The sequence below is a fragment of the Meleagris gallopavo genome, chromosome 7, assembly GCF_905368555.1.
Source record: "Meleagris gallopavo chromosome 7, MGAL_WU_HG_1.1, whole genome shotgun sequence".
Lineage (NCBI taxonomy): Eukaryota > Metazoa > Chordata > Aves > Galliformes > Phasianidae > Meleagris > Meleagris gallopavo.
In genome coordinates, this window is record NC_139410.1 from 10,704,495 (window position 1) to 10,728,285 (window position 23,791).

Here is a 23,791-nt window from a genome sequence, read left to right on the forward strand (position 1 = left end):
TAGGAGAGGCCTAGTTCATAAGGGTGCTTTTTCCATATGTCCAGTTAAAAAAAAGTGTACAGAGATTTTAAGAATAAGCGAACAATCAGCTTCATCTCTTTTTTTCTTAAATAACTTTTATTTCAGCAGCTGCATTAAGTATCCAAAGAGTCACAATACAAAATAAGACATTTACAAAAAAGAACTATACATAATAATTTATTACTTAAAATCTTCTATATTTCTTTGGTGGGCTGATATCATCTGGACAGGACTGCTCTGCTACAGGAGACAGCTTCCTTTTCTCTTGTTTCAAGGGGAAGAAGAAAGGATGTTTTAGTGCTTCTTCAAGTGTAATACGTTTAGCTGGGTCATACTCCAACATCTTTTGAATGAGGTCAAACAGGTTCTCATGGTCAGCATCCCTGCATGTCATGAATTCCTACAACACCACAAACACTGTTTTATTCATATCCTAATTACAGTTCTGTCCCCCTGAGCCCTTTCCCTTTTATCGTTTTACCTTCAGTGGTTTACAGCGCCTTGCAACATATCTGCCTGCAGAACTGTGCTCATCCCAGTCCAGCTGGTCCCGATGGAAATATTTCCGTTTCCTTCAACAAACAGCACAACTTGTTATTTAAAACCCATCTGTCCCCTCACAAACATCTTTACTAGCATGTTTCCTCCTGCAGGGAAAGGATCTGATAATACTCCACTAAAGCGAAGGCAGGTTGTTAAACAAAGCAAAAAGATGAATTTACTTTTCTTGTTAAAGCATACCTGAAAATACTGCATTTAAAAATGAGGAAATCAAGGTAGAGAAAAATGACAATTACCTGGTTTTCTGTATCATGTGATTAGGCAAAGGCCCCAGTATCCGTTCCATCATTGCCAGGTGCTCTTTGCTGTCATGAGTCTGAAGGAAAATGAACATTTCTCTCTTATCCTTAAAGTAAATGACCATGACATACACACTAACCTGATTTCTGGATTGTACACTGCAAAACAGTAATGACTCTCACATGAAGAAAGAGCCTATAGTATCTTCTTCCAACAGTAACTTAAAATAGATTTTTTTTCCCCCCTCCCAATCCTGCCTTGCCTTCTCTTTGGTCGTAAGTTTCACCTTTAAGTACTGCTATCAAAACATTCACATACTTGAGTAATATCTGCTGGCAGCGAGAGATGAAGCCGCCTCTGTTATCCCTTCAGTGGGGCAAGGCAGAGAAGTATAGCACAGTATTTGCAACCCCATCTCGCCTTGGGGTTTTTAACCAAGCTGCAGTGCACTACACACACTGCATCTCCAAGGCTCCGTTACCTACCGGAAATACCGTGAACCCAAGGTAGTATTCTATGAGAATACAGCCAATGCTCCAAACATCACATGGCTGTGCCCATCCCAGCGCTGTGAGAAAAAAGCCCAGAAAGAGCAGGGTTAGACCAGGCTACAGACAATTGAACAGCTTAAGAAAAGTACACATGCTTCTGTAGCACAGCTGAGCAACATATAAAAATCCTCCAGGTGAAAGAGATCTGTGTAACACTTCAAAAAGCTTCACTATGAAAACATGAAGTATTCTGCCCAGCCAGGCACAGTCCTGAACAAGACTTTTTTTTCCAGTTTTCCATATGTGGTCACTGCTTAAAATTATCAACACTGAATGGAAAAGCACACTCTCTCTTGGACCAAAAAGAGTTCTACTGACCTAAAATAACTTCAGGAGCCCTGTAATGTCTTGTAGACACCAGGGTGCTGTGATGTTCATCATCGTATGTTGCACTCCCGAAATCCACCACTTTTATGTCTGGATTTTTTAGTGTGCGCTCATCACGTTTCTGAAATGAAACACACCATGAGATGCAAACGATGACATAAACCCAGAAAGCTGCACAGAAGGGGAGATGACAGCAACTTACCAGTCTGGGGTTATATTCTTCTACATAATCAGACTGGACAAATAAAATGTTTTCTGGTTTCAGATCCGTATGTGTCAGTTTGTTCAAATGTAAAACTGCAAGGTAACAAATACAGAGATAAGTTAGCAAGTCCTGTGGAGAAAATTCAAAACAAAACAAAACACAACACAACCATACATACATATACTTACAGTTCACAGATTTGCAAATCTGATACGCCATTTTTCTAATGTGGTCCAACCTAAATGGCAGAAAGCCATTCTCTTTAATAAAGTCATAAGTACTGAGTCCCAGTAGCTCAAAAACAATGCAGACATGGCCATGATGCTCAAACCATTCCAACATCTGAACACAGCGACTGCAGAAAGCAGGAAAATACAAATTTCAACAGTAAGTAATACATAATGCTGAGAGGCATACATCACATGATGTGGACAACTTCAAGATCACTGGTGTTACGGGAAGTGACATCAGAGCAATCTTAAAGATAACGTAAGGTACTTACTACGTATTGCTGGGGTCTGATGCATTTAAATGTTCCAGGACTTGTACTTCTGAACGTGCTGCTTCAGAGTATCTATCCACATTTTTTACTATTTTCACAGCTACATGTCTACCTCCCCTGAAATAAACAGGTTAAACAGTCATTAGGAGGAGTAGGTTCAATTATCCCTTAACTACCATCATATACATTGTATAAAAATAAATGTAACCTGTAAACCTTCTCTGAAAATGCTTTATCTAGTAACAGCTTAGGCTAGAACTAGCTAGTCTACCCAGTTTTACCCCAGCCACAAGCAGGCTGCCACCCACCAGATCAGGCTGCCTGTGCCCCAGCCTGGCCTTCAACACCCCTAGGAATGGGGCATCCACAGCTTCCCTGGTCAGTCTGTGCCACTGCCCATCACCTGAGTAAATTATTTCTTCCTAATATCTAACCTGAATTTCCCATCTTTAAACTTGAAGTCTTTTTCCTATGTCTTAAGACTACCAGATCACATAAAGTCACTCACCTTCATGCTTATAGGCTCCCTTCAAGAACTGGAAGTATATACTGACTTCTAATAATAACAGAGGTCCATATAGACACAGGCACAAGCAAAATTTAGCTGCTCAGGTATTACTTTTTAAAACATACTCGATATCTGGTATATCAATAGTATTCTTAAAGATAGACACTAGTTTACCTCCTAATGCTGCCTCCAGCAGCTCTGCACAACTGCTACAATAAGGTGCTCTCCCTAGGGCACAATGCAGTACACGCTTACAGTGAGGAAGAGGACAGCTTCCTGCATCCAACTCTACTGGATGACTGAAGGGGAAACTTAAATTGCAACTGCGCAGCAACACTGTCATGCAATGACAGAATAACCTGCTAATAAGGTCTAACTGCAGGAAGGATTCAGCTCCCCAGAAGCAAAAATGCCAGAGAAAAAATAACTTCACATAAGCAGGTGACGTTTTTCCTGCTGCAGTTTCCCAGCATTATATTACAGCAATTGCAAAACACAAGTGCTAGGTGCTCCTTCTGGCAAGTGGAACTGGCACTGGGGCATAAACTGAATACTGGGCTGGGACAGTCCACACCAGCGCTCACAGAGCAGGGCTCAGGTGGGCATGTTTAAAGAACCAGCTCACGGCACATCTTTGTAGACTGCCCAATGCACGGCTCATTTATGTCCTTTTACATTTAAGCACAAATGTGTACTTAATTCACCTCAAGGGGTGCAAAAACTCCAATATCAAACAGTGTATGGTCCAAAGAACATGCAAGAAACCTTTCCCAAAAGGAAGTTTTAACAAACAAGTGGAGCAGTCTGATCTCCAGTTCTAGCTACAAAGCATTTGTAACTACCACAATAATGTCACTGAGGAATTAAAAAACACCCAAATCTGTTATGCCGAAATGTTAAGAAATACACAGAGCAACATATGAGCTAGTAAGGATAAAAAAATCAATAAAGTCATTCTGAAAGAATCACAGCTCATGAAGTGCTATCAGTCCAACAACTGACAGGTTTTTAGAAAAAAGACTTACGCTTCGTGATCGATGCATTCCACCACTTTTCCAAAAGCTCCTTCACCCAAAGTAGCAACAATCTCATCTATAAAGAAAAGAACCGTCAGCCCCAGAAGTTAAGTTACTCAGCCATTAAAAAAACAAAAAAAAAACAACAAAAAAAAACCAAGCAAATAAAAATAAAACAAACAGAAAAGGCTAAATGCTATCACTGAAGGTTATTCTAGACTGTGCTTCTTTAAAAATGTCAATAACTAGGTTGAGAGATGTTCTCGGACAACTCTCATCAATGCACATTTACATTAATTTCATTTACTAACTTGGGATTAAAAAAAAAAAAGGGGGGAAAAGGAAAAAGAAATACATTTAAGTTCTCCAGAAGAAGATTAATGATCCCCCCTCCCCCCAAATAAAACAGAACAAAAAGAAAGAAAGAAAAGACTGCCAAAGCCCCCTAACATCTTATGCTAATAGAAATTACTATATCTGAATGTTAATAAATTTTGAAAAATATTCTATACATCTTGCACTTAGTACGTCTCCACTCTGACAGATCAGGTGACCCTCCTCATCATCCTCTACACTCCTGGATCTTTTCCTTCGATGACTCCTCTGGAACGGCACCAAGATGGTCAGGCCAATCAATAAACCCGAGTCAATTCAGGTCAGAATACGAAATTCATTCAGCAGGGAGATATTCGGGCATTCAGATACACGCCAGGCCACAAACGGTTGGCAGGAGCAATTTCAAATTCAGTCCCCGGAAATTCACAGGGCACATAGTTTATGTTACAGGAGAAAAACATGGCAAGGAACAAATTTTCAGATGAGATACTCAAAGTGGCAAGGCAATAAAAAAAATACAACATTGTTTTTTCTTTAAAAATATTGGTTCAATGAATTTTCATTTAGGTTTTCAGTGCCCTTATTTCTTATAGCAAAAGGATTTAATAATTACATTATATAAAACAGCCTTATGGCTAAATGAAAATATCCCTCTTAAGTAACTGAGTTTAAAATTACTGCTTAGAATATTCAGTAACAACTTTTTTTTAAAATTACAAAAATATCATATATATTTACTTTAGGCTGTCTCAGCTGAAGATATTCAACTATAAACTCTATCTTCAGCTTTTTCAACAGTTAAATATATGATAACGATTAGAAAAACTGCCCTGCTAGTGGACAGTCACTGTTCTTATCTAATTCTACAGATTTCATTCAGACCTAAAGCATTTTATTTAATTGCTACCAAAAAATGTGTGAAAACCTAACATTATCTCCTTGCTATTTTAGTGATACATACTCAAAAGCAAGTCTGAAAAGTTTGCATTTGGACTTTTGAGTAGGGCAGAAATAAATATTTGACGTCATAATACATTTTTAAGGCATGAAAGTGATGCCTGCAGAAATAGTCCATTTGATGGTTTCTACTCATTAATTGGCTCAAATTACAGCCAATGAACAAAAGGCAAGGCTATATTCCACAGTGTTATAAGCATAACTACACAGCATATGTTCTCTAAAAGATAAAAAAAAAAAAAAAAAAGAAAAACCAACACAAACTAACAAAAAGAATTATCAATCAATACGAACAAAAGGGCTAATCTACTAACATAATTCATAGACTTCCACAAACCCCCTCAATTACTGCTGCCCAGCTGGGAACTTATCTCCCTAAGACACAACCCCCTCAGTTATAACTGGACAAACCACCTGTGAGTGATGGTACTGGTGGCAGGCGCTGTGCTGCGTCTTGTACCACCGCTTGTAGCTGCCCTTCCTGCTGCGGCCCGAGGACCTGCTGCCGTGGTGGCGGTGGGCACTCTTGTCATGCTCGCGGTGCTGCTGCCCACTGTCAAAGCCGTGTGTGTGCTCAGTCCAGTACTCCTCCACATAGCGTCTCCGCTTGTGGTGCTCCCGGTCATTTATGAATTTGGTTTCTGAACATTTACTACAAGCAAAAGAACACGTAAACCCAATTAAAGTAATTCCTCCATCCCCATAAAGAGTTGACTGAGTTGGAAGGGTCCCTTAAAGATCATCTAGGCCAATGCCTCTGCAATGAATAGACATCTACAGCTCCATCAGGTGCTCAGAGCTCTGTTCAGTCTAATGTTGACCGTCTCCAAGCACAAGGCATCCACCACCTCTCTGGGGAACCTGTGACAGTACCTCACCACCCTTACTGTAAAAAGCTTTTTCCTTATATCCTGCCTAGATCTCTCTTCCTTTAGTTTGAAACCATTTCCCCTTATTCTATCACCACAGACCCTCCTAAAGCCTGTCTCTTTCCTTCTCAGAGCCCCCCCTTGAGTATCAGAAAGTCAACTTCAGGTCTCTCCAGAGCCTCCTCCAGGCAGAACAGCCCCAGGTCTCAGCCTGTCCTGGTAGGATAGGAGTTCCCTATCTCGGGCCATTTTTGTGGTCCTAATCAGGCTATTTCTTTCTGCTTTAGGCAGTAGAACATCAATCTCAAACACTTCCACCACGAGCTGCCGCTGCGTTTTCCATCACCAATACGAGTACAGCTAACCGCACGCACAGGCCCGCAGGTACCGGAGTGCCGCAGCCCTCACCTGTGAGGCCTCTTGGCCATCTCGTGCCTGTAGTGCCTGCCCTCCTGGGCACCGCTGGGCGATCTGCGCTTCCCCTGGCGCTCGCTGCCGCCGCGCCGCCGACCCCACCCGGGCTGGTCGCTGCGCTCGTAATTTCCCATCTGAAACCCACGCAATGTTTTGTCCTTCAAACCGCACGCCCAGACGGAGCGTCCCCACCGAGCGAAGCGCAGCGCACAGCCCACACGTCCAGCGCACCCACCTTCCCCCCCCCCAAACGGTCGCAGCCCCAGCTCCCCACAGCCAGCCCAGCCCCACGCCGAGCCCCGCTCCCCCACTGCGGCGGCCGGAACCATTTTCTCTGCCGCGGGGCGGACACGCAACATGGCGGCCCGGGGAGGCGGGGGCCTAGAGGCTCCCGACCGGGGCCGCGCCGACGGGCAGGAGGCGGCCCCCGCTCCCGTCCCGCATCCCTCAGCCCCACCGCCCGGCAGCACGACCCGCTCCCGTACCTCAGCAGCCCGGGTTGCCGCCGCGCTCTCCGACAGACGCCGATACGCTCTCTCGAGCCGCCGCTACCGCCGCACCTCAACTGCTCTCAACTCTCGGTCGCGACAAAATGGCGGCGCCGCGGAGCCTTATGGCGCGAGCCGTGTGTCATACAGCGGGGCGGGGCGGAGGCGGAGTCCTAATGGGGGCGGGGCTCCCTCGGTGTCCCGCCCGCCCACCCCCGCCCCGCTGCGGGAACCCGTTGTGTTAAGAGAAACAAAAACGTTGTCTTCAGCCCACTGGCAGAGAGGAGTTTTCTCTGTCTGGTACGCTGCTTTCACCGAGGGGGAAAAATTAGACAGGGTACTACACTTTCTGCAAAAATGATAAAGTAAGGCACGTTAGTTGACACTGGAAGGTTTCAGAAAGCTGGCAGTCTTCAAAGGCCGTTGCTTCAACATTGTACTGCTATGAAAGATGACAGAAAAGAGAGGTTTGCAAAAAAAAAATGTATATATGTGTTTGAAAGTCTTATTTTACAAGTATAAAAAGCAATGGTTGGAAGTCAAAATCAAGTGAATAACAGTCAACACACAACCTGGAAACACAGGCTCGAGGAACCCAAGGCTCCCCAGTGACAATTCGTAAACAACATCACAGCTCCCAGAGTCCCACGTTCAGCACACCGAGATACAGCCCTGCTCCCGTAACCCCGTCTGACGGCACACCAAACAACCCATCCAGCAGTCGGTCTGACTAGCTTCTAAAGAACGTGTCACGACTGTTGGTGGCTACAGAGCAAAAGGGTTGGCATGAATGGTGATATCTTTGATGCGAACGTCATTCAGAGGTCGGTACGTTTTCTCATTCACAGGCAGCTTCTCCAGCTCATCCAAGGTCTCCAAGCCATCAATCACTCTGGAAGAAAAGCAGAACTGCTCGGAATCTCCTCCCAAGTGGAGGAGTGCAAGGACTCTGCAAGTAAATGATACAAATAAGGCAACCAAACACTGCATATGACTAACCATAGCAGCAGCAAGGTACTGGCCACATCGAACTTCTCTGTGCATTACTGAAATCCATGGCTGGAAAATCAATTTCCAAACCCATGATTATAATCACTACCTTCTCACTCAAAGACAAAATTGGTAAGAACCATCCATAACTACGTAAATCTAATGGCACAGTGGCGTTCATTGCCACATTCATCACTGCACAGATAGGCCAGCAAAGTTGCTGTCAGTGTCTACTCATTTTTAACAAAGGTGTCAAAAAAAACCCAAGTTTTGATCACACCTCAAACAAACTCAACAATGAAAGAAACACCTATGCCCAGATGCCTATGAACAATGCAAGTGGAAGGGAACAGCATTTTCAATTTTCACTCATTTCCTTTGAATATCTAAGTCCCCGAAAAAAAACCCACTTTTTCTCAGTAAGATTCACAGACTTAACAACAAGCAAAAGAAAAAAATATTACCATGATTTTGAGATAAAAAAGGCAGTATTTGAAAGACTCAAAAATTAAACGTGTGCTTTAAGGATGGCATATTACTAGCAGCTTCTATTAACATGAGAATATTTTGGACTAACAATGCATCTTAAACAATCCCATCTCATAAACTGCCAGTTCCACCTACACAGAAGCGTGACCATTCACATTTCCAGTTCCACAGCACATCCTTGCTTCTCAGCAAACCCTAATCAGTGTGCCTAGTTGTTTTGGAGTTTGTATAGATCAGGCTGCACCAATTTGGGCATGGTACAAGACAGCAAGCAGCAACATCGAGCTTTAAAAAAAAACAAAAAAAAACACCACTAACTCAGCTCTATTCATTTCCCTACCCCTCAACAAATGGAGCAGCATTTTGCAATGACTAATCCTGGTGACAGTGGAAAGCGCACCTTCAAATATACACATCCAATATTTTAAAGAACTTCAGATCTGAAGCATCTAAATTTGCATTGCATGTACTTCTACATATATATGTACATTAAACACTATGACAAGAAGGCATACAGTAGGGTCACTCACTTCCCAAAAACAGTATACTTCATATCCAGGTGTGGCTGCTTGCCATAAGTGATGAAGAACTGCGACCCATTGGTATTTGGACCATTGTTTGCCATTGAAACCACCCCACGGACACTATGCTGAAAGACAGAAAAAAAAAAAAAACTCAACCAATCACCCATGAAAGTAGAATTGCAACATGTACAATGTGTTCAGTGACATGACCACCAAATCACAGAATGGCTTGGAATGGAACTTAAAAGCTCACCCAGTACCAACACTGTGCCGCAGGCTGGCTGCCACCCATCAGATCAGGCTGCTCATGGCCCATCCAACCTGGCCTTGAACACCTCCAGGGATGGGGGGCCACAGTGGTCCAAGTGGTACTCTTCCTCAGCAACATCATTATTAAAAACTTATCTAGTTGGTTTCAACCAACAACATGGTAATGTAATTATGGTATCACAACTCATTAGCTCCTCAAATCTACTTCTGCAATTAAAAAACACTTTTCTGCCTCTGATGCATTAAAAATACTATGTTACAAATTGTTTCTACTTCTGTTTTCCCTGATGAGAACCCTCAAAACTAACTTGCCAAGTAATAAGATGCCTTTTCTGTTTTAATAACAAGCCTTCTAACTCTTCCTTGATTATACTTCATTTTGCAATTACAAAATGAGTATTTAATCCAGCACAACACTAAGCATACACCAACCTGTAAAGAAAATTAATCTGAAAACACAACAGCACGTTGAGAGCACAAAAATACCTTTAGGTATTCACTGAATTCATCTTCAAACTTCTTGCCCCAGATGCTGGTTCCTCCTTTCCCAGTGCCTGACAAAGAAATATCACAATACATTACTGGATTTTCAGATTGGAAAATGCAGCAATAATATAAATTATAAAATTTTACAATAAAGACCCCAGATACACCCTAATGTGCTTGAGCCAGGAACCAGGTTCTTGTGTCTTAATACCAAGTAGAGCCATAATTCTGTGTAATTGCATTTCCAGGAGCAAAACAAACTAAAAAAACCCCGATATATCCTCAAATTAAACTCAGTATGAGTACAAACAGACACATATTTGAATTAGACATTCTCCCAAACAGCTGATGCTGCCTAGAACATTTCCCAGTTGCTTTAGAGGCAATATAGCTTTCCAGGCAGAAAACAGAGAAACCATAGCAGCAACTGTCACTGTTCAACTGTAAGTCAGTAGAGCCATCATATTCAATGGAAAGAGCAGGAAAATTAAAATTTACAGAATGCTCTACTACTGCAATAGATCATTTAGAACCAGATAATGGCAGCTTCTCTGTAAGCTCAAAACATTAAAACCTCTATTAGCAATAGAAGATATTTTAAATCAACTTTATTTACATTTTGTTTTTATAATTATTACTGATGCTTACAATTTCTTTGTATTTCTTGATATTTTATTTATGTTTTACTTTGATATTTCTGTATATTTTTCTACAGAGAGACCGTGACAAAAGAATTTACCTAATGGATCTCCTGTCTGAACCATGAAGCCCTTTATATTCCGGTGAAACACACAGCCGTTGTAGTAGTTACTAGCACAAAGAGCCAGGAAATTCTAAGGATATGAAACAAACCAAATCAATAAAATAGACAGAAATAACATTCCCCCTTACTAAAATGGCAAGACCAGAAAAAACACTTCTGCCTCTGCTTGGCATTGTGACCATAGCATTTACCCAGTCCCAGACCATTGTTGGCAATTAAAAAGCATAAACAGCACTTGGGCCTCATCCCTCTTTAGGTTTTTGCCACAGCTATAAACTGTACCAAACACAATAAAAAACATTTATAGGTTATATGAAAATTAAACAGGCAACAGTGAAGCCATTTGCACATAACATCAACAGATATGATGAGGTCAGAAACACGTCTGATGGGGGATTCACAAGTCATAGAGTAGCTTGGGTTGGAATGGTTAAAGATCATCTTGTTCCAACTCCCCTGCAGTGGGCACAGGTGAACATCATGAAGTAAAATAAATCCAAATGCAAGGTCTTGCACCTGGGTTGTGGCAACCCCTGCTTATCAGCACAAGGTGGGGGATGAAAGGACAGAGCCCAGCCCAGCCAAAATGGACTTGGGAGTATTGGTGGATGGCAAGCTGGACATGAGACAGCAACGTGCCCTAACAGCCCAGAAAGCCAACTGGACTGCAGCAATAGAAGTATGGTCAGCTCATCAAGGAAGGTGATCTTGCCCCTCTACTCTGTACCTGTGGGGCATCACCTGGAATACTGCATTCAGGTGTGGAGATTTCAGTACAGGAGAGGCATAGACCTCCGGATGTGTTAGAGCACATCCAGAGGAGGCCCACAAAAATAATCCAACTGATTGAACACTTGCCCTATAGAACAGCTGCAGCTCTCTCAGCCTGTTCTTACCTGGAGAAAGCTCTGGGGAGACCTGAGAGCAGCCTTTCAGTACCTAAAAGGGGGGTTATAAGAAGGAAGGAGACATACTCCTTAGCAGTATCTGTGGTAAAAGAATAAGGGGAAATGGTTTCAAAGTAAAAGAGGGGAGATTTAGAGTAGATTTAAGGAAAACGCTTTTTACAATAAGGGCAGTGAGGCAGTGGTACAGGTTCCCCAGAGAGGTGATGGATGCTTCATCTTTGGAGACATTCAATGTCAGGCTTGATGTGTCTCCAAGCACCCTATCAAGAATAGGTTTACCTGTTTATTGCAGGGGCATTGGACTAGATGACCTCTAAGGGTCCCTTCCAATGGTAAAGATTTTATCATTTTATGATCTATCACCAAAAGAGAAACAGCTGTAAAATCACAAGACTTTTTTTTGCAAGAAAAAGACTTTTTAAGAAACTGCAGTTTGTCTTTAGAGCTCCTGTTTCCTTCATTTCCCAAAGAATAAAGTATAAAGAATAAAGTCTCACTTGAACAAATAAGAGGACTGAGGCATGTCCATAAGTACCACTTGCATTCACATTTTTATTTTGTAAACGCGTCAAAATTTTGTACTAAATAACTTCAAGCCTCATATTTTTGTTTCATTAAAAAAGTAACCAATTTCAGTGCAAGCTTAATTTTACTTCAGAAGAGAAAACTTGGGGTCTCTGACAAACTTGGAGTGATTCTTAATTCTTTTTAAGAAGTTCCATCTGTTTGACTGTGAGCAAACCAAGGCAAACGTGGGAATCCCAGACCATGTCCCATGTTTCATCTTAAGGGCAAAGGACACTTTGAAATGCACGAGAAACTAGAGAGAAAAACTCTCAAGTAAATACTATCTGGTGAGAAGCAGGCAGCAGAGCTTTAGGCTCTATGATACAGCACACAAGAATACACTCTCCAACAAGTTCCATGTCAACTTAAAATGGAATATGCCACTATTTGAAAATGTTAGCTGGGACAGTCACTTCTCCCATTCTATAGTCTTCACCATTACTGCTTTGCTTCAATACTACACAATCCCACTCCTGTTATTCAACTTACTTCACATGTTTTTGGCGTTCGCTCACAGAACAGTTCAATTTTAATGTCTCCTACATCAGTGTGCAGTGTGACAGCCTGGGAAAGAGTCACAAAACATAATTAAGCCAGCAATGAAATGCTAAGAGCTGTATATCAGATTTATTTCCTGCTCCTATCAAGAACAGGAACAAGTTCCCATTACACATAACCCCTGTGTCAGTATTTGGCCATAGGCAAGCTACTGTCACAAACCTTCTACATTTCCACTGAAATTATCACAATGCATTGCTTTCAGTTACTTCCAGGCCAAACCAAGTTTGCCATAACAATGTAGAAGCTCCAATTTGTACTGCTGCACTTCAGAGACAAATTGTTCATCTGTGAATTAGACTTAGACTGCCATTTCACTGCAAATTTGAAGAATCAAGGTAATAGCTACTTTGGGAGGTGCATATACCCTACTGGTTTACAACCAGAGGAAGAAGTGATAAGTGTTATTAGACTAGAGCCTTCTGAGTGATCAGGCTAACTCTGAATGGCACTACACATAATGTGCCCCCACAAACAAGTAACTCTACAAAACTTCACATTTCTCTTGAAAATTTATAAACAATCTTCACAAAATTTTAAATGCCACCTACCCAGCCACTAAGGCATGGGTCTCCAACCTTCTGGCATGCCTGGGCCACACTGGCAAACAGAAATTGTCTTGGGCTGCATATAAAATATGTAATATAATTAAGGTATATAAGTAAGAAAACCTTTTTATAAATACATTTTTATTATTAAAAAAAAAAAAAACAGAGAGCAACAAAAACATAAAACCAATGGGATATTTGACCCTGTTTTTCTCAAGCATAATTTAAGTTTAAATTTCAAGTGCTGTTCTGGTTTGAAACAGCACAGGTAAGTTGATTTTCACCTTGCTCATTTAAATGAGTAGTCAAATCCACCAAAAATGCTAAACATGTGAACCATTTTTCATCTTCATATTCTGACACAAATTTTCCTTTTGATTGAATAAAGAACTTGATTTCAAATCATAAAGTCTTTTTAGCATTTTACCCCGACTTAGCCACCTTCCTTCAGAAAAGTAAATGATGTCCCTATAAATCAGCATCCATGCTTTTAAGGAACTCCCAGAATTGAGAACGATTGGACTCTATGAAATTCACTGCTTTGATGACGACTTGCATGATGTCACCATTTTTAAAGCTTTCACACATGAATTTTCGTGATGTATGATGCAGTGGTATTTCACCAAACTGAGTTGCCGGTGGCCACTGCATCATCTTCTATTAACTTTATAAATCTCCCTCTTTAACCAACCATCACCAGGGCACCATCAGTACCTATACCAGACGTGCTAACAAAGGTCAAAGAAAAATCACTTTAACGTATTTTTTTTACTGCTTCCTACAAATCAAGAGATTTAGTTAGTGGCACCACATAAGCCGTTTATTCAGTGACATTATATTCGTCATCAATACCTCTAATATAAATGCAAGCTCACTTGTAGCTGTAGCATCAGTACTTTCATCTACTGTCAAATAGGAAGAAAAAAAAAAAGATTTCTTTTGATAGATTTTCCAATTTTCTTCCAATTGCCAGGCTAATGAGACAAACTGATTTCAGAAAAATCTTTTTTTTTTTTTTTTTTTTTGTCAGGACAAATTATATCTGCCATAATTTGCATAATTGCTTAATAAACTCATCAAAAAACAGCTCTGACTTTTTTTGCAACCCACGTAACTAGCTTTTATTATAGAGTCTGCTGTAACTTTTTAAAAAGATTTTGTTGCGCAGGAGAAGCATCTGTAATGGCCATGAAGATGCTGCAGAGTACACACAGTTTAAGACACACACTCCTGTCTCTAGCTGTAGCTTGCTGAACTCAGAAGTCTCTAAGCATACAGTGGAGCGTACACTCAGAGGGCCCCGTGCCTGCACATCCAACAAAGCTTTGGTAGGAAAAGAAGCAAACTGGGTTACTGAGTATTAGCCAAACAAGGTTTGAAATCGGCTGTCTTAGAACTGAGAGACTGACTGCATTTCAAACTGATACAATGGTAAGTTGACCCGTTTTCTTTTTCACCTTATCTTTCGGAAGTCTGAAATGGAAACCTGCACTTATCACTGCAAATTCTACACAGCTCAGAGCACAACACATCATCTGAGAAGCAGAGCAGCCATTCGCTTTCCAAGACGCAAACATTTCAGAAAGCACAGAAATATGTAAGAAGTGCTGTAATTCTTACCATGCCTGCTCATCAAAAAGCTGAGGTTGATGCATATACAGCAACTGCCTGCAAACGAAACACACAAAGTTCGGCTCACCCTTCCCCACTCCGAAACGCCCGTGCGGCTCCGCGCTTTTTCACCACAGTGTCACAGGCAGCGACCGCACGCAACCGCGTGTTGAGCCCCGCACCGCCGGTACCACCTGGGCACCCCACGGCCTCGCACGAACCTGGCGTCTCGCGGCTCCGCACGCCGGGCGCTGCTCATAAGGCCGCCCCGGGCCCGGCGGAAGCGGCGGAGCCGTGAGGAGCTCCGCCCCGCGGAATCGCCCGCCTCGGCCGGAGCTGAGCGCGGCTCCTAGCGGCCCCCGGGCCTTCCGCCTGGTACGCTCCACTCAGACGCGGAGTTCCGGGCGGAGCACTTGCCGGCCCGGCCTCCGCCCTCTTCCCCTCCCCGCAGGTTCCGCATGCTGCTGCTCTGTCGGCCCCTCCGTCGCATCCGTGCTGCGGGCCGCCCGCTCTCCCGCTCCCTCATGAACCTCAACGAGCTCGTTCCCGCTCTGAATGACTTCGCTTCCCTCTCCCTGGCTGAGAGCTGGGACAACGTGGGGCTGCTGGTGGAACCCAGCCCTCCTCACGCCGTGCGCACCCTGCTCCTCACCAACGACCTCACCGAGCAGGTGATGGAGGAGGCGGTGCAGAAGAACGCAGACCTCATTCTCTCCTATCACCCTCCCATCTTCGCCCCGCTCAAGCGGGTAACGTGGAAGACCTGGAAGGAGCGGCTGGTGGTCCGTGCTCTGGAGCACAGGATCGGGATCTACTCACCGCACACAGCGTACGATGCCGTACCGCACGGAGTCAACAACTGGCTGTCCAAGGGACTCGGTGAGACTGTTCAAAACAAAACGACACCGGGTGCAGTTACTCAGCAGTATTCGGCACATCCATCAAATTATCCCATGCGGGAGCCTTGCCTCCCTGCTTTCCTTTCCTCGGTGTGCTACAAACCGGCTATGAACACCAGAGGACATGTCCAGGTGCCTGGGTGCTATTGGTCACCGTCAGAACAGGTGTTTACTGTCTATCCTGGTTAAAGAAGTTAGGCCACTAAGTTTAAATCACTGCCTGTAATTCATAAATTTATAGATAACCTCATTGTTCCTACATGACTTAAAGTATCTGAAATTTTTAGACTTTTATCTTCTGCTGTGACTTATAAATGAGAACAGCTGTGCTTTTTCCAGCCTGCTTTACAAACCAGAAATGATCTTTTGGTACAATTGTTAGGATAAAACTTGAATAATATAAAGAGTAACAAATTATATTTATCATTCAACTTATTTGCACTTAGCAGGACAAGACTCCTGAGTTCTAGTCAGGGAAAATGGATTCAAGTGTAAAATTTGTCCAAAGCTGCACCTCTTGGATACATAAATCAGTATAAGCAGCATTCAGCTTTCTAAAACCAGTCCTTGCTCTGTTTTTTCAGGTGCCTGTACTTCTGTCCCACTGCACCTATCAACTGCTCCAAGCCATCCGACTGAGGGCACTCACCGGGTGGAATTCTGTGGAGACGCTACGGGGCATCTAGAGACAGTGCTGTCCAAAATCAAAGACATCCCAGAGATCTTCTGTCTCACCACTCTCCCTGTCAGGTATCTGCTTCACTCTCTAAAGTTGTGTTCTTTCTGTTGCTAGAAAATATTAAGTTGCCGGAACTATGTTTTACTATCTGTAACTACTTCAGTCCTCTGTGCAGTGCTATTTTTCTTCAGCAACAGATCCATAAATTTAAAGGATAATCATCCCCTTCTGATCAATCCACGTTATACTAAATGGTAACTATCAACTTCACACTGCATCACAGGGATTAAAGTGGTGAAGAGTATTAACGGTAAATACAAAATAAGAACAGTTGAGTTAAATTCCCAAGTGTGTTTCCTCCAGGAGAGCAGGACTAAGCTAGACTGTCATATCTTTTTTTCCCCTTTCTCTGTAGCAGGCCTCTGTGACAGAACACCTTTATTTTCTATGAATACGATGCTGAAATGTTATCTGTCTCTTAGCAAGTAGCAAACACATCTTTCCTCAGGGTTGATGGGGAGGAGCAAACACGAGTCAGTCTGAACTGCTCTCAGAAAGCACTGCTGGAGGTGGTGGCATTATTGTCCCAGAACAGCCTTCTTTATTGCAAGACTGAGATTCTCTTATTACAGAAGGTAATAAAATTGTATATTTTTTCCAGTGAATATAGTTTGTGTGAGCTGAATGCTCTAAAACTGATTTCCAGCAACTGCTGGCATGCACATTTCCTGTGTTGCCTGTCAGTTCTCTGAAATACTGGCCTATGGGCATTTAAAGCCATGTCCGTTTTCCGAAACAATGGAAATAACTACGTGGCCTGAACTAATTCTAAAATTGGTTCCAAAAGCTAGTGCAGTTAGTATGTTACATTCAATAACATACATATTTTTTCCATAATGTTGAGAATTGTTTTTCCTAAATGCCCAATATACTTATTCTTGTACACTATGAAAAGTAACGTGAACTTCTGGAGTCAGCTTTCTCACAGTAATTTGAATTTTTCTCTTCAGCCTCTTCTTCCACATACTGGAATGGGACGTCTCTGCACTCTGAGTGAGCCAGCCTCCTTGTCAGACATAATTGAGCGCATCAAAAGCCACCTAAAATTACCCCACGTCCGCTTCGCTGTGGGAACAGGCAAGACACTTGGTAATCAAACTTGCCAGTAACACTGCCCATCTGAACCAGTATTCCAGGAATACAAGCAGTGTGTGTATAGGTGTGTGAGATACTACTGCCTTGGACAGGTTTGCTTGCAAACAGTATGAAGTGCTGTCGAAGACAAGAGACAGCCCTTTAGAATGTTGGTGATAAAAATCATGCAAAAATAACATCATCTGGAATGTCATTTTTTTACTGGAAAGTGTTTTATGATGGTTGTCACCATGAAGCAGGCACAGCATGAGCTGAATATTAAATATCACTTTTCATAATTCACACAATGACTTAAGATATTTTCCCCCATGATATTAGACTTAAGTGTGTACTGCCTTATAATATGACCCCTTTTGCAACTGACTGTTAAATTTACCAGCACCTTACAATTGTAAAGATGCTTTGTGGCATCCTTCTGAACCATCAATGTTTTGAAGAGAGAAAAATAGTGACAGAGAAGGTAAGCCATCTGTGTCAAACTGTGAGTCACTACTACAACTTGGAATAAGTATCCTTTCAGCCAAGTTACGAATCTTAATTTCCAAGAAACACAGCTGTTAGAATTCTTCAGAGCAAATTTGTTGAGAAACCTTTGCCTCTTATGGGATAGAAACGTTGTTGCAAGCCTCTTAACACTATCAACTGCACTTAAACCTATTTTGAACATTGTTACAATGTGGAATTGTAGCATATGATTCTGCCCATATCAACGGTAGTTATTTGGCAACATACTGTAAAATCTTACTTGAATTTGAAAATTACGTGCCTTCCTCCCCCACCCCTTTGTCATGAACATAACATATATATGGAAAATTAAATTTTCAGTCAGTATGCAGTAGCCCAGAATCAGCAGTCATAGCAAAAACATATTTTTAATGGGATGGAGAAGCACTCAGCTTGCACTGAAATCAGCCTTTTGAAAGCAGAGTTAGGAGACAGTGTATCTCAGAGTGAAAATGGTGCCTTAGTGGCATTGTTAGTTTGGAAAACAAATACGTGGAGCTTCAGAGTCCTGGAAGGAGCAGCAGCCAATTACAGTGTTCAAACACCTAAGTAACAACACCTCACTAGAAAAGAACTAATCTGCAGTAGCCAACAACCAGCCATGGTGTTGGAGTTCTCTGCTAGAAAAATTTCTACCCATCTTTTTGGTACACAGAGGATTTTGCTTATTATTACAGATGCTCTGGGCCTTTGACTCTTACAAACTGACATTTATGTCTTTTCCTCCAATAAATTTACATTGACTCTAAAATTAAGGACATTGATATTGTTTCACAATAACTATACTTATATGAGGGCGAAACAGAGGAAAATAAGTTAATTATGGCACCTTGTATCCTGCAGATTCTCCAGTGAAGAAAGCTGCTCTGTGTGCTGGTTCTGGGAGCAGTATCCTGAAGGGAATGGAAGCTGACCTCTATCTCACAGGTAAAAGGTTTTGTTATCTTTATGAAAATAGGCACTAGGAGAAGAGAAGAGAGAGGGTTGTCTGGCTATTGAAAGATTTGGCAAGAAGAATTACTTGTCAGAACTGAGAAACAATCAATTACTGGAATAACTGAAAAATAACATTAGGGTAGAGGTAACATGATCAGATGGTTGTATCACATAGTGATGGTTATTTGAAGTAAATGTTACTATACGTGCTTTTTTTTTTTTTTTCCCCCAACACAAAAATCAGTGTTTGATGGCAGAATCTCTTCCAAATTTCCGATTTCTTTGTCAAGATACAAGTTGTTTTCCCAGTTCCCTACAGAATTCTCAAATAGAAAGTGGGAAACAATGTTGTCTGCAGAATCTTTCCAAGGAAGATATATAACAACAGCCACTGTATCTGCCCAAAAGGATACAGTCCATTATCCTCTTTCTGATAGGGGAGCAGATACCCCACAGCCTGCTCCACAATGTGAAGGATGCTTTGCATTGTGTGCTTAATTCAGTCAAGTTCTTTGGCACATCTGGTCTCCCCCCTTATATACAGCACTAGAGAGCTGACCCTCAGACAGTTCTTTACAGAGCTTCCTCAGATGCTAACCTTCATTGTAGCAACCCAGTTGAGCAGATGCAGGACAATTCTAAAACTACTCTCTGCATACCATTTCCTGCCCCTAAGTAGCAAAATACACCACTATTCAAAGACAGCACAGAACTTCTGTGGTTTTGTCTCAGAAGTACACTGGGGATATCAGCTGAATGTCCTTCAAGGGACTCCAGAATAGGAGTGTCCTGTATTCTGACACTGAGCAGATGGCATTGCTTTTCCCCTTATGGGCTTCTTCCCAGCTTCTAGCTGAGATTCTGAACACATTACACAAATAAATTGTTCACCTCAACTGCAAGAAATCTACATGATGTTTCTTTCTCCATGTGGCAGGAGAGATGTCCCACCATGACGTTCTGGATGCAGTTGCCAATGGTGTAAGTGTTATTCTGTGTGAACACAGTAACACTGAGCGAGGCTTCTTGTCAGAGCTGCGTGACATGCTAACTATCCACCTACAGAACAAAATCAACATCATTCTGTCTGAGAAAGACAGAGATCCCCTCCAGGTGGTATAAGAGGGAGGAGGGAAAAAAAATGAAGTGAGAGAGCAGAGTCAAGGGTTTAATAGTATCTTGCACAGAGCTATCCAAATGCAAGCTGAATGAAGATGCTCTGGTCAGTATAGCACTGTATTCTACGTTCACCCAATGTTTGGACTATAAATTGTCATCTATCAGATACGTAATAAATGCTGGTTTCGGGCTACTGAAAGATGATTTACTCAATAACTGGGCTCTCACTTGAATAAATTTACTGTTACCATATACTATTATTACATATATTTAATAACCATACCACTCAAGGGTTAGAGGGGTAAAATATAAAAATCTGACTTAGCTCCATTTTCAAGCATACACAGCAGTTCTACCTTACTGTGGTTATGTCAATACAAGTCACTCAAATTTTAGCCAATAAAGCTCTCAATAATAGTTAAAGCAATATTGATCACTGGTTTGCATTATCAGTTTTAATAAGACACAGCTCATAAGTATATGCAGAGCACAAATTCAGGCATTTGATGCTTGTATTCAATTGCAAAACCTACCATTAATACAAAAGTAAGGGTGGTGGTTGGTTAGGGTTTTTTTTTTGTTTATCTGTTTTTCAATGGAGGGTCCCTATATTGAAAAACCTTGGAAGTATTTTTTTTAAATATGCTTTAACACTTCCCATTCTCAGGCAGATTAATTAAATATGTTTTTGCTTTCTTTTAAAAACAATTTCTATACTTCTGGCTCTCAATTACAGCATTACTAAAACTGAACAAGTAGCATTTCCATTATCAGTAATGATTGGAGAGGTTTGATGTTTCATTTGCTTCCTTTTTTTAAAAAAAAAAAAAGAAAAAAAAGAAAAAAAAAATCTCCCTGTTGAGTATCTTACTATCTCTGGATTACATACACACCAGAAGAATATTTAAACAGACTGAAAACACTTCTACTGCAAATTAATAAATATCTGAGTGGCATCTTTTTAAATTTAGCTAATAAAACTGGCTTATTCAGCTAGGTCTTTTCTGTGTTGCATACAGCAACTGAGTGCATTTGAGTGCTGTGTGAACCTGCAACTTTGACTGAAAACTGCACGAAGATTTAGCTGCAGTAGTTAAAATCATCAGAATTCTAGGAAATATTTCTCTGTAACTTCGACTCTCTTTCAGCTGAGGAGGGTCTAAGTGAAGACCATGCCTTTCCTTAGTGGAGCACTGCTGGAAGTACCCTAGTAAAATGTCAAGAAGCTGTTGTGCTACTTAGGCTTTCCCAGTGATCTCACACACAGACACTGACTTGGAAGCAGTCTCTCCAGAACTCTGATGTGAGGCTGTGACCAAATGCTTGCCACCACAAGCTGTATTTCAATACAACTTAACCACACTATCAAGTGTTTTAACCCCCCTCTTTCATGCCTTACTTAGCCTTCTTGTTCAATAAAACAACTTCAAACCATGACACAGCCAGCCTCCTTCACTTCAAGAACGTGTTCAACCTTGTGGGTGCACTGAGCAAAGTGATGTGATTTATAGGGAGATCTCAACCCAGGCGGTACAAGGGAACTAGTCCTACTTCTTCAAACTGACTGGAATCAATTAATTAAATAAAACCTCGGTAGAGGGCAGCATTGCTACAGCCTGAAACAAGCGCTTACCTTTCAGTTTTTTCTACTAGAATAAAAATTGAATTCTCAGGCATAATGGAGGTGATGCTTTAAGAGTAATTGCACACCTTCTTCCATTTAAATACAAACGAAGAAAGATGACTAAGTTCAGTATTATCTGAAACTGCTAAGGTGATATAAAGACAATCATTCTTATCAATGCCGCAGAGACAGCTAAGGATGAAAGTGAGGGAAGATTTCTTCCTTTCCAAATAAAAGGGGGCTGCACAGCTGTCAGAGCATTTGTTTTTGAACTCTACAGCTAACGTAGCGTTGGACAGTTTTAGTGGTTCTGATGGTAGCTTAAACAGCAACAGGAAACATCTAATGTGTTTTGCAGACTTTTAGAATTGCAGCCTGTAAAACACAGATGCACATGCCTCCAAAGTAGAAAGTCAGCTGGAAATCATAGAATCAATCGAGTTGGAAGGGACTCTTAGAGGTCATCTAGGCCAACTCCCCTGTAATGAACAGAGATATCTACAGTTAGATCAGGCTGCATTGGCACCCCATCTAGCCTGATGTTGAACATCTCTAAGAACAAGGCATCCACCACCTCCAGGCAACCTGTTACAGTGCCTCACCACCCTTATTGTAAAAAGCTTTTTCCCTATATCCACTTTAAATCTCCCCTCTTTTACACTGAAACCATTTGCCTTGTCCTGTCAGCACAGACCCTGCTAGTCTGTCCCCTTCCTTCTCATAGCCCCTCTTTAGTTACTGAAAGACTGCTCTCAGGTCTCCTCAGAGCCTCCTCCAGGCAGAAAAGCTGCAGCTCTCTAAGCCTGTCCCCATAAGGAGTTCCATACCTTTGATCATTTCTGTGGGCCTTCTCTGGAAGTGGTCTAACAGGTCTATGTCTCTCCTACACTGAGGACTCCACATCTGGATGCAGTACTCCAGGTGAGGTCTCAATAGCACAGAGTAGAGGGGCAGGATCACCTCCCTTGATGAGCTGACCATGCTTCTTTTGTTGCAGCCCAAGATACAGTTGGCTTTCTGGGTCATGAGGGCACATTGCTTTCTCAAGTCCAGCTTACCACCAATACCCTCAAGTCCATTTCAGAAGGGCTGTGCTCTATCCTTTCATCCCCCAGCTTGTTGATAGTGGGGACTGCCATGACCCAGGTGCAAGACCTGGACTGCCAACAGCTCGCCATGCTACTTTTCCAGCAGGTGTCAGGATGGCCAAAGTCCCCCAGCAGGATAAGAGCCTGCAATTGTGATGTCTCTTGTAGCTAGAAAAAGGCTTCATCAACAGGCTCTGCATGGTCAGGCAGCTTGTAGCAGACTCCAACTACAAGGTTCCTTTTGTTGCCTCAGTCTCTAACTTAAGCATAGACTTTCAACTTGCTTGTGGCCATTCTTCTGGGACAACTCTTCACACTATTCCTTCCTTGATGTAGAGGGCAATGCTTTCTCCTCTCCTTCATGCCTGTTCCTTCTGAACAACTTCTAAGTGTTGACAGTCAAACTCCTGTCTTGGGAATGATCCCACTAGGCTTCAGTAATAGCAATTATGTCATGGTTTTCTAGTAGCACAGTGCCTTCCAACTCCTCCTGTTTGTTTCCCAAGCTGTATGTGTTGGTGTAGAGGCACTTCAGCTGGGCGCCTTCCTGGAGAATAACTCCTTCATTCCTTTAAGTATTTTCCTCGAGTTTCCTTGTTGCCTTCTGTTGTCTCAGATGTTCTGGGGAAGGAAGCTGGAGAGAACTGTTTCCCCTCCTATCACATTTCAGCAAAGTTAAATATCTCCTATATTTGAAGAATCAATTTGACAGTGGGATACGTAGATATCCGTGTTTTCAATACAAATCAAAATCAGGCTGTAAACCTCTGTCCTGTTGATTCTGCCAGCAAGGGGCATACCAGGAGCATACCACTGAGAAGTAACAGTATTATTCCATGTGATGTCTTGGTTCTTTTCTAAATCTATATACTGGCATTACAAGGCATACAAACTGCTATTATTTTTGATACCTTAAAAAAAAATATGAAATACTTTTCTTAATTAGTTTGAAGTCTTCTGCCCCCTAGCACAAGGATTTGCACAGATATTTGATGTAATAATGAAAATGAGACTTTCACCTAACTTCCAGAAAGATCTCTATCTTCCCATAACATAAGAACACGTGTGGAAGATGAGA

The 23,791-nt window shown here is 42.0% G+C and overlaps 3 protein-coding genes across 8 annotated transcripts; 1 reads left to right on the top strand and 2 right to left on the bottom strand.

The window, feature by feature from the left end:
• Nucleotides 1-98: 98 nt before the first annotated feature.
• Nucleotides 99-7,334, bottom strand: CLK1 (CDC like kinase 1). Of its 2 annotated transcripts, XM_085228345.1 has the most exons (13): nt 6,993-7,334; nt 6,502-6,641; nt 5,639-5,876; nt 4,444-4,534; nt 3,941-4,007; nt 2,408-2,524; nt 2,094-2,260; nt 1,903-1,997; nt 1,692-1,821; nt 1,308-1,390; nt 819-898; nt 503-593; nt 99-421 (listed from the first exon to the last, which is right to left on the bottom strand). In XM_085228345.1, exons 2-13 carry the CDS (start codon nt 6,639-6,641, stop codon nt 206-208), a joined length of 1,515 nt encoding a protein of 504 aa, XP_085084471.1. In that variant the 5' UTR covers nt 6,993-7,334; the 3' UTR covers nt 99-205. The 2 variants fall into 2 exon arrangements, with proteins under 2 accessions (XP_085084471.1, XP_085084469.1); XM_085228343.1 differs by having other exon boundaries at nt 1,692-1,997.
• Nucleotides 7,335-7,486: 152 nt separating this feature from the next.
• Nucleotides 7,487-18,907, bottom strand: PPIL3 (peptidylprolyl isomerase like 3). Of its 3 annotated transcripts, XM_031554159.2 has the most exons (9): nt 18,776-18,907; nt 15,529-15,594; nt 14,719-14,766; nt 13,102-13,174; nt 12,482-12,556; nt 10,494-10,587; nt 9,755-9,822; nt 9,005-9,123; nt 7,487-7,944 (listed from the first exon to the last, which is right to left on the bottom strand). In XM_031554159.2, exons 3-9 carry the CDS (start codon nt 14,751-14,753, stop codon nt 7,761-7,763), a joined length of 648 nt encoding a protein of 215 aa, XP_031410019.1. In that variant the 5' UTR covers nt 14,754-14,766; nt 15,529-15,594; nt 18,776-18,907; the 3' UTR covers nt 7,487-7,760. The 3 variants fall into 3 exon arrangements, with proteins under 3 accessions (XP_031410019.1, XP_010711728.1, XP_019472546.1); XM_010713426.3 differs by lacking the exons at nt 15,529-15,594; nt 18,776-18,907 and adding an exon at nt 14,931-15,105 and having other exon boundaries at nt 7,487-7,887; XM_019617001.2 differs by lacking the exons at nt 15,529-15,594; nt 18,776-18,907 and adding an exon at nt 14,931-15,069.
• Nucleotides 15,168-21,438, top strand: NIF3L1 (NGG1 interacting factor 3 like 1). Of its 3 annotated transcripts, XM_085228361.1 has the most exons (7): nt 15,168-15,588; nt 16,193-16,358; nt 16,796-16,922; nt 17,298-17,436; nt 18,790-18,873; nt 19,820-19,863; nt 21,150-21,438. In XM_085228361.1, the coding sequence occupies exons 1-7, from the start codon at nt 15,168-15,170 to the stop codon at nt 21,162-21,164; spliced, it is 996 nt and encodes a 331-aa protein (XP_085084487.1). In that variant the 3' UTR covers nt 21,165-21,438. The 3 variants fall into 3 exon arrangements, with proteins under 3 accessions (XP_085084487.1, XP_003207539.1, XP_010711727.1); XM_003207491.5 differs by lacking the exon at nt 21,150-21,438 and having other exon boundaries at nt 19,820-20,200; XM_010713425.4 differs by lacking the exon at nt 21,150-21,438 and having other exon boundaries at nt 17,298-17,424; nt 19,820-20,200.
• Nucleotides 21,439-23,791: the final 2,353 nt, after the last annotated feature.